At 47.0% G+C, this 10,161-nt stretch overlaps 1 protein-coding gene across 2 annotated transcripts; it reads right to left on the reverse strand.

Annotated features, from left to right (window-relative positions):
* Positions 1-5,445: 5,445 nt before the first annotated feature.
* MRFAP1 (Morf4 family associated protein 1) lies at positions 5,446-7,592 on the reverse strand. 2 transcript variants are annotated; one of them, XM_048212022.2, is made up of 3 exons: positions 7,503-7,592; positions 6,951-7,384; positions 5,446-6,463 (listed from the first exon to the last, which is right to left on the reverse strand). In XM_048212022.2, the coding sequence occupies exon 2, from the start codon at positions 7,345-7,347 to the stop codon at positions 6,964-6,966; it is 384 nt and encodes a 127-aa protein (XP_048067979.1). In that variant the 5' UTR covers positions 7,348-7,384; positions 7,503-7,592; the 3' UTR covers positions 5,446-6,463; positions 6,951-6,963. The 2 variants fall into 2 exon arrangements, with proteins under 2 accessions (XP_048067979.1, XP_026341845.1); XM_026486060.3 differs by having other exon boundaries at positions 6,951-7,564.
* Between the last annotated feature and the right edge of the window lie 2,569 nt (positions 7,593-10,161).

The raw sequence follows: 10,161 nt of genomic DNA on the forward strand, positions 1-10,161 counted from the left end.
TCCTGGTGGTGGTCTTCGGGAGGAGCCACTCAGGGAGGCTCTTCCTTGGCTATAATCCTCCCAGTCCACACATGAAACACGCCTTGGAAAGGGCGCCCTTCTGGGGGCAGTGCAGCTTCGAAGCCCGTTTCCTGCAGGTGCAGGGCTCACCTGTTTCTCTGAAGTTGGTCAACCACAGAATTTAGCACACCCTGCTTGGAATCTCTTTGCCAGTATAATTTCCTCAAAACCCTAGTATGTTTTCTGTTTACTTTCAGTCAGTTCCAATGTGCATGTAATTGCAGTCAGAAATGTTGTCAAGATGAGTTTTTTTGTTAATGGGTCTCTGTGCTCTGTCCTTCCGCTACTCTCTCAACTCACTGGTGCCCACGGGGAACGAGTGTCTTTGATAAGAAGGTGACAGTCGTAATCTGGTCTTTGCTGCTTGGATGGCACCTGCTATCTGGGGAAGAACCTTTCACCAACATGCTTGAGAAAGACCTTGGGGTCTCAGGCTTGTCTCATCTCTAAGATGGCTTCTTCTGGAGCCATCTCTCTCTTTTAAATATATATATTTAAATTAAATATTAAATAAATAAATTTATTAATTAAATAATATTTAAATTATATATATATTTAAGTAGGTTCTCTGTCCAGTGCCCAATGTGGGGCTTGAACCAAGGACCCTGAGATCAAGAATCACATGCTCCACAGACTGAGCCAGGCAGGTGCCATCTGGAGCCATCTCTTCCAACGGTTTCAGTTTGGGATGCAGAAACTCTTGCTATTTTCAACCCCAAATAACCAGTAGTGGTAGCCTCTTACATCTCCTTCAAAGAAGCTACTGTAGGAAGCATAGTTGACAACCTCCAGCTGCCACTTCTTTGGCTCTGCCGTGATGGTCATGCCAAGGCCATGCCCATCTGCCCTCAGACTACATTCAGAACTAAATTTACCGTGCTCGTCACCCCTGTCTGTCCCATCGATGAACCAAGTAAAAATCCACCTAGGGCACTATTCTTAGGACAAGTTTCCCATAATGCTCTCCACCCCTAAACCCTCTCCAGGTCCTGTAGGAACTGGTGAGCCCTTGCCTGGCTCCCTGCCCTCCACCCCACTTTGCCCCTTGCTGGACCGTCCCCAGAGAATTGTGCCACATGGTCCTCAGGTCCATAGAGAGAAAGCTGCTGGTTTCCTCATGCTCCTCATGCCTCGATCAGGATTTGGGGCCAGCCCTTCCCCTGGCCATCGCTATACCACTGCGTGTCCTCCCTCCTGTCTAAGGTGGCACTCCTTTAGAGTGTGTGCTGCTCCTCTGACCACCCTCTCTCCCTCCCTCCCATTATCATCCTCCGACCCCCCTCCCGAGTGGGATCCCCCTCATTCATTGTACACTTTGGCACCCAGCTCCTGGCCTTCCTTTCCACCGCATGTCTTGTCATCATCTTGGATGAGTTCCATGGCCATTCCATACCTGGGCCCCCAGGCCCCTGGCCTCCTCACATCTGATGAGCTCCTCAATGTCCCTTGGCCGCTCATTTCCAAGGGTGACTTGGGGCTTGTTATTGCTCCGAACCTGCTCGATATCTGCTCAGCCCTCCTCCTTTCTGACCACGTCCCCATCCTCCTAGGTGACATTTGCACGATAGTCACCCACACCTTTTCTTTTTAACCTCACTGATCCTTCAATTCACTTTAACAGCTACTTTCTCGTGTAGCTCTCCTGCTCTTCATTTCCCCACCCATTCCTTCAATGTATGCCATCCATTGCTGTGACAATGTCCTCGTCAAAACCCTGACCTTTTACGCCTTGTTTCTTTCTGCCCCCACTTTCCCCCACTGTCAAAAATGCAGCCCTTGATCAGTTGCGTGCTGCTAGGGACCATCACCAACGGAACTGCAGGAAAACCCAGGGCTTGGGGGAGTCTAGTTGCAGCTGTCACAGGTGGTAAAGAAACATTCTTTGAAGAGGCCAAGAATAATATGGGTGAGTTTGGGAATAATGGAATGGAGGATTTCGTGAACCAAGGAGTGTGAAGGAAGGAGGAATGGGGATGTAAACAGGAGACAGGAACTACAGAGCATTATCAGAAAAGAGGAATATAGAATTGACTAGGGGAATCCCTCACCTATTTTGGGGAGCACTGAAGCAAGCGGTGGATGGATTTATTTATCTGGCCATAGTGTTAACCAGGTAACAAATCCCCATTTATCTTTGGAAGATGGTGGAAACTCAGCCCACTCCGTGTTTATCTGCTACCTGGAAGGGGGAAGTTTCCAGGACGAGGGACTGAATTTGGGCTTTTTCACCTTAGAGTCGTATGAGGGCAGAAGAAAGCGAACAGCTACAAATGAATGAAGAAGATTGTTGTTTGGAAATGAATGCCCTGAGCAAGTGGGAGGGATGTGAGGACAAATGAGGCTCTGGACCTAGAGAGAAGGGAGGGCAACCCTTTCATCAAGCATGAGGAGAGGAAGAAAGGGTGAAAGTATCATCATCAGTCACCTAAGTGTGGCTCATTTCATCATAACAATCCCCAAATCTCAGGGGACAACTAAGTTCTAGAACAAACTCAGGTCTTGTTTGTTCTACGTGTTCATCATAGGTGGGCAGGGAAACTACACCTACCAAAGGAACATAGGCTGATGATCAACCACCATCTTGAATGTTGCGGGTTCCTGAATTCTGGAGGGTCTCCTGTTGGGGGTTCCAGCTTGGATGCCACATGTGCTACTTTCCCTGACAAGTCACTGGCTAGAATTCGTTTCTCTCGTTCTCCCTCTCTCTCCCGCCTATGCGCACTCACCCAGCAGGGGGCTAGGAAGTGCGGTGTGCACTGGTGGTCTCTACAGTATTTTGTTCCAGGTGAGCTTTAGTTCCAGAAGTCACACAGAATGTCTGTGCTGGAAATAACCTCAGACAAGCCAGTATCTGCCCGAGATCACCCAGACAGCAGTAGCAGGATGGCTGGGAGCCAGATCTCCTGTTTCCCCAGTCGCTCTGTTCCATGGCGGCCAGGACTCAAAGACCTTTTTTTATCTTCAGCAAGGTTAAGAACTCCTTGGAGTGTCCTCCCTTCACTGGGAGTCTTTTTTTTTTCTTTTTAAATAACTTTCCACTTTATTTTTTAAAGTAACCTCTACAGCCAACGTGGGGCTTGAACTCATGATCCCAAGATCAAGAGTTGTATGCTCTACTGACAGCCAGCCAGGCACCCCTGGAGTCATTTTTGTTAATGCTTGGCCTCAAGTGTTGATTGAATCCTTGGCTGTTGTCAGTCCTGCCACGTCCACTGGAATTAAACTTGCTTTCCTTCCCGGGGTCATGTCAGCTGAGGAAACATATAGATGCAGAAGCCTCTGTAGGGGTACTTTGTGGTCTCCCCAGCCTGATTCTTACTAAGCGCGAGACCTGCAGGTTGTGCACATTCCGCATACTTTGCCTCCGTTTCTTATCAGAACTTCTGTTACATAGTACTGCCTATCTCCTCTCAGATGCGTTTCTGGAGCTCTATGCTCCCACAGCCCCCATGCTTCTTTCTGTAATAGCATTTGATATAAAAGGACACTTGGCACACCTGAAGTACCCGAGCAAAAACAGGTTCCAACTTCAGGCAGGCCGTGCAATGGAGAGAACCTGGCCAAGAACCCCAGCAGGCCTTTCCGGATAGCTGTCCACGACTGGAACTCGGAAGGACAGAGAGCCCGGGGCTTATAAAGGACATATAAATATATAATAAAAAATTCTGGCAACTCTGGTCATACTCAATGATGTGATTTCACCCCGTAAGACTGCCTCTCAGAATGGTTCCTTAGAACATTCTTTGCTGAGAAAATGGAAGAGATTTGATTGCTCCAATTGCTGGCAATCCAGGATAGATTGCAGGGGCTGGGGACACTGGAGTTGGTGGTTTCTTACAAGAAGGAGGAACTAAGCAAGGAGTTACTGAATGTAATTCAGGACGAAAGTTCTCAAACCTCTAAGAATCATCTGACTACTTCACAATTTATAGGACAATAAACAGTGAACGCCATGTAGCCACTGGAAAAAAGAACGCAGATCTAGGTGTTTAGATAAGGTAAGATGTTCAAACCATAGTTTTAGGTGGAAAAAAAGCACACAAAGGACATTCACAGGTTATACAGTGTGTTACCATCAAAGTAAAAACCAAAAGAAACCCAAATAATCCCCAAAGTTGGGGAGAGTCATTTATGGATATACTCAAATATGCATATTTGGAAGGTATATGATACTGATAAATGTTTGTTTTCCTAGAAGGCAACTGGGAAGATGGGGATAGGAACAGTTCATTTTTTTATCTTTTGAATTTTGTGTCATTTGTGTCACTCATTTTAAAAGTCAGCTAACCAAATGCAATGTGGTATCCTGAAACAGTAAAACAGGCATTACTGGAAAACTGGTGAAATCAAGATAAAGTCTCGTCTAGTTAGTAGTATTGTACCAACGTTAATTTCCTAGTTTTAGCAAATCACCAAACTTAACTTTTTTGGTGGTTGTTGTTTCCTGGTTCATAATTTTATTCTACCCACTTCTTGCCATTAAGACCCATAGAGAAAATTTGCAACTTCTGGAATTTTCTCACATTGTTCCTTGTGCCTGGATGTCCGTTCTCTTCTTGTTCTTAGAAGCTATACTCATCTTTCAAAGCCAAGTTCACCAGTTATTTGCTCTGAAATGCTTAACTCTCCCAGAGACGTGACATGTAGCTTGCCACACACAGGGTTTCCTACTGTTTCACACTTACCAATTGGGCTTCCCAGGAAGCAGACTTCAAGATGAAAATCACAGTGCGGGTTAGGTTTATTAGGGATTAGAACCTGTGGAAGGGGGAGGTCCGTAAGCGGCAGAGAAGTGGGGCTGTGAGGCAGTCCTATCGAGCGCTTCGGCAGACCCCACAGGGAGCTCACAAAGATGCTCTTCAAAGTCGTTCCAACTTGGGCTGAGAGGGAAAAGAGCTCTTAGACGCCAGGTCTATGCGGCCACCCAAGAAAGGGGGGATGAACCTGGCTAAGGTAGCGCTCGTAAGCAGAGGATCTTCTCAAGAGGGCTGACCTGTCAGCAGTACTTCCAGCAGCTGGGGAGTAAGTCCTTCATTTCTGAAGGTGCTGGGAGGGAGTGATTATGACTTATCATAATGTTGCTAATGCGACGGCTAATGTTCTAATCATTTAGGTTGGATGACTAAAGTACTCTGAGTTGGTTCTCTGAAGGCAGTGGCCCAGATCACAGGACTTTAAGAGGTCCCTTCCTACGCTAAGAACCAAGTCTCTCCTTCCCTCGACCAGTTCCTATCATAGCACGCAGAGATAAACCTTCCCCATGACCAGAGGCTTACCAAGGGCCTCAAAGACCGTAAGAAATTCATCTTCCATTTGGCAATGACAATCAAGGAGCAAGATTTCATTTTGAGACAAACAAAATTTTAGTCAATAACTTTTTACATCTTTTGTCTTTTCAAGCAAATGAATACTTTTATTAACATGGTCATTTTTTTTTTCTTTTTATTACACATGGTAGGGTTTTGACCTCAAATACTTGTCAGGGCTGCTACTCAAATGAACTTAGAGCAGGACGACTTATGAACTTCAAAAATACCTAGTCCCTGTTCAGTTTAGGGTCCAATGCAGACAGTCCTCCTTTCCTTTCTCAGCCCCTCAAGAGCCTTTGCAAGTATCTCTTCCATTTTATGCCCAGAATCCCCTGAAATGTATGAGTATTACATCAACTTGTACAAAACCCAAGATCTTGCCTCCTCTTCTAGATTCCACATCAAATAAAGCTGAGTTGGGTTGTCCAAACAAACTGACCAGACAGGTTACATCAGATAGTGTGCCACATAAAATTTAAATTTTGAACAAAATACATCTCTTCTCCTTTGGTCTCACACAGAAATCAAAGTCCCAAAATACAGACACTACCATCCTCCACGCCGCCTTCTGATTCATCAGTCCTAGCCAGATCAGCTCCATTCGCATTCCCACTTGAAGTCTGGTCCCTTCTCCTTCAGCTTCTTTAGCAGTTGCCGCATGAAGTAATCTTCTAGAAGTAACGCAGCTCCTTCAGCACCTCCAGAGCTGGAAACCTCCAACTCTTGAGTCTCACGTGACACAGACTCAAAGTTCCAGGGAGCTATCAAGTCACACACGGAAGCACAAAGCACCTCAACATTTAGAAATAACCAAAGCCCAGGAACAACTGTGACTGCTGCAAGAGCTTACAATCTAGGCCCTAATTCTCGTGCGAGAGCATCTTCCAAATAAAAGTTACTTCCCCAAACAAAAACATTGAACAGTCAGAACTTATTTTGAGGTCATCAACCACAGACCATAGCAGAAACGTAGTGTAAGTGAGGACAGAGTGTAGACAGAGAAAAAAAAGAGAAAACAAAAGGCTCTCTGGTTTCAGCTTCTCAAGGATGTCAGCCAATCTCCATCAGTTGACCAGAATCCGTTGGCTGGAAACCTAAGGCGCAGGTGGGAGAAAGTCCTCATTAGGAGGTTAAAATCCTGAAGAAAAACATCAACCAACACCCCTCACAAATTCCATCATGCAGGACGCCAGCTCCTCGGGATGTCCCCTGCCCCTCTCCAGCCTTCTAGCAAAATCTGAACTCGTCCAGTAACGGCCTTCCCGCGGATAATCCTCCCTCTCTCTTCCCCCCGCTCAGGGGCCCCTGGCGTGACAGTTTCCTTAAAGGCCCGCAGATTAGCGTTCCGTAATAAACCGTGACTTGGGGTTCCGAGCACACACACTCCAACCTTCCTTCTCCCAACTACCGGCGTCAGGAATACGGACGAGCGACCTCCTCCCGCCCGGGGTCCACACCGAGCCCGCGTTCACGTCTCCCCCCGCGCCCCGCCTCCAGCCCCGCGGACCGCTACGGATCGGGTTTCGTCCGAGGTCCACCGAGGGTCTGCGAGGGCCCGGCCCCGCCCGCCTCCCGCCTTACCGCCCGCGCTCCTTCAGGACGACTCGCTTCTCTCTATCCGCCGCACCAGCTCCACCAGCATCTCTGCCATCTTCGCGATCTCCTTGGCCTTCTCCTCGGCCTTCTCGCACCTCTTGGCCGCTCTGCCCTCCACGCCGTCGCTGGGGTTCTGCAGATGGTTCAGGGCGCTCTCCTCCGAGGCCTCCACCTGCGTTTTTATTTGGATGAGCATATTGTCCATCTCCCACAGCTTGCTCCTGTTCCGCATGTAGGCTCTGCCGTGCTCCCGGGTGAGGGCCGCGATGTCCTCCCGCATCTCGTTGATGACTGGAAGCAGGAACTGCTCGAAATCCTCCTCGGGCTCCAGCACTTCCACCTCCTCCGGCTCCGCCAGCTCGACGATGTCCAAGGGCCGCATTCTCCCCGCCTCTCCGGAACCGCGGTATCGGCGTCTGCTGCGGAGAGAAAATGGAGACTCGCTAGGCTTACCAACAGAGTTCCAGAATATTCTTTGAAACTTTTACCCCTTTTAAACTTTTTGCCTCACAGAAGCCACGGAAACGAGCGACTTACAAGCAGAGAAGCCGCGAACAAAATGGAGTCCCCAGCCGTCAACCAGCGCCCTGCGAGTTGCGGCCCCTTTCACGACACGGCCGTGCCTCTTTACGATCACGCCGCTCGTAGAACGAGGCTCGGGCGCGCGCACGTCAGCGGGGGTCGGGGGTGGAGCGACCACTCTCCCGTGGCCGCGAGCGCGCACGTATGTACCCGCGCTCTTCCTCATTTCCCCGTCCCCCCCCCCCCCCCGTTCTCCCCTATGCCACCGCCGTTTTGGGGTGAACCCTTCTGGGGGCACCCTCCTGTTGGAGGGCTTCTGGAGCACTGAGTTAAAGATTTTTAAGTTATAAACACGATCTTCCTACAATAAACGAGGATAGAAAGTCTGTGGCATCCCCAAACTCACTTCGATAGCCCCTTCCGCTCTAGTAGGGCTGCCAGACCCCTCTCAGCTGTCTGAAAGGGTAGTTTTCCTTTTTTGAATTACAGTCGGAAAATTTGGGTGTCTTTTCACCAGCCGGAGCCCCCACACTCCCGGGTACCAGGCCTCGTCTGGTACCTTCATCCTGAGGCTCCACCAGACCCAAAGCTCAGTGGATGTGAAGAGGGTTTTGCTGGCTACCCTTCACACCTTTCACCTGGTTGAAGGTCCTCCGGGGGTCTTCTTATTCAGCTTTGTGTCCCTGAAGCCCTGAGCAGAGCATGGCACACAGTAAACTTGCTTTCGCATTTACTAAACAGAATTTTAAGAAAAGATAAGTTAATTTCCTAGCCGGTTGACCTAGTCACAACACAGAAGTAAAAACTTGAGGAATCCATGTTGCACAAGTGTCGTGTGTTTGGCTTCTGTTTTCCTGTCCGTTAAAAGGGCACAGATCCTAATTTTGAATATGGCAGAACTAAGAATGAAATAGTCATGAAAATGCTTTGTAAATACCAAATATATACACATGTAAAATCCTTACGTTTTAGACTTTTCTCGGGATCTTTATATTTTGGTTGCTCTACTAAAAATCTAACTTTTGGGCTTCCTCAGTATATCAGAGGCAGCTAGCTCATAAGTGTTTTTGTATACGTAAAAATAAATGGCTCAAACAACAGTAAGGTAACACTACACCCTTGTTAAAAAGCCCCCAATCCAGAAAACTGACACCACCAAATGCTAATGAGGACGTGAAGCAACAGGAACTCTCATTCCTTGCTAGTGCAAATGCAAAATGGTACAAGGTCACCTTGAAAGTGAGTTTCTTTACAAAACTAAGCATACTCTTCCTATATGGTCGAGCAATTGTGCTCCTTGGTATTCTCCAAATGACTTGAAAACGGACATCCACACAAAAACTTGCACTCAGATGTTTATAGCAGCTCTATTCATACTTGCCCAAACCTGGGAGGATCTAAGTTGTCCTTTACTAGGTGAATGCAAAAATAAACTGTGGTAATCCAGACAGTGGAGCATTATTTGGCCCGGGAAAATGAATAAGGGGAAACCTCACTAAAACCAAATGAGGAGGTTCTGCAGGGGGAGCTCCCATGTTCTCCTTGTCAAGAGCAAATCCAACAGGAAGAGGCACAGGGAGACTTGCAGGTGGATACTACTTCAGCTACTACTTTGCTATCCTTAGCCCGAGGAAGAAAGGCTTACTTCTTCCCCTAGCAACAGTCCAGCCAATAAGGAGCCACTACACTTCACACTCCCAATGGACTTTCTGTTTACAACGACCTGCCTAACTCCCCCTTTCCTCTATAAAAGAGTGTTCCTCTTCTTTGCTGTGCCTCCTCACCTATGGTTTTGCCACCAGTTGCTTGTCCTGGGTTGCAATTCTCTGCTGGTAAAATAACTGGCAGTTTTATTTTCAAGGTTAACAAGGCTCTTCTTTCAGATATCAACATGAATTTCTGGTCTCACCTCCTTAAGACCTTTGATCATTTGCTAAATGAATGAAAAGAGAAGTTAGTTGCATTTTAAATATTTTCTATAACCTTGTTAATGTGTTGTCTGCTTGACCTACCAATTACCTCATTATGATGATGGATTTGTTAACTTCTTGTCATCCTGTCACTTTTTCGCACACACATATAACGTAGACATGCAGATGTTTCATTGGGTGCACAGAGGTTAGAATCATGATTTAATTATCAATTGAAGTTTCAGGAGGATTTTTCTTTTTTTCAAGTCTGCCCAGCCAATTTTCTCTTTTTCTTTTGTTTTATTAAAGTAATATTTTCACAGATTCTTTTTTTTTAAGATTATTTATTTATTCGACAGAGATAGAGACAGCCAGAGAGAGAGGGAACACAAGCAGGGGGAGTGGGAGAGGAAGAAGCAGTCTCCTAGTGGAGGAGCCTGATGTGGGGCTCGATCCCATAACGCCGGGATCACGCCCTGAGCTGAAGGCAGACGCTCAACTGCTGTGCCACCCATGTGCCCCTCACAGATTCTCATCGCAACTTGTTTTCACATTTAAATTCTCTGAAATTGTGCTGCGTCTTTCATTTGCTGTGATTAAAAAAAAATGATTCACACTTTAATGGTAGCGTATTCACATTCTTAGCATTACCTAAAAGAAGGGCGAATCTTAAAAATCGATGGCTTCTTAGATTTGACAAAGTCCCATATTATTTCAAAATTTTAATGTGATTTTGCTGCTTGCTCGGTTATCTGTTTTCTGTA

This window comes from Ursus arctos, unplaced genomic scaffold, assembly GCF_023065955.2.
Source record: "Ursus arctos isolate Adak ecotype North America unplaced genomic scaffold, UrsArc2.0 scaffold_9, whole genome shotgun sequence".
Classification (NCBI taxonomy): Eukaryota; Metazoa; Chordata; class Mammalia; order Carnivora; family Ursidae; genus Ursus; species Ursus arctos.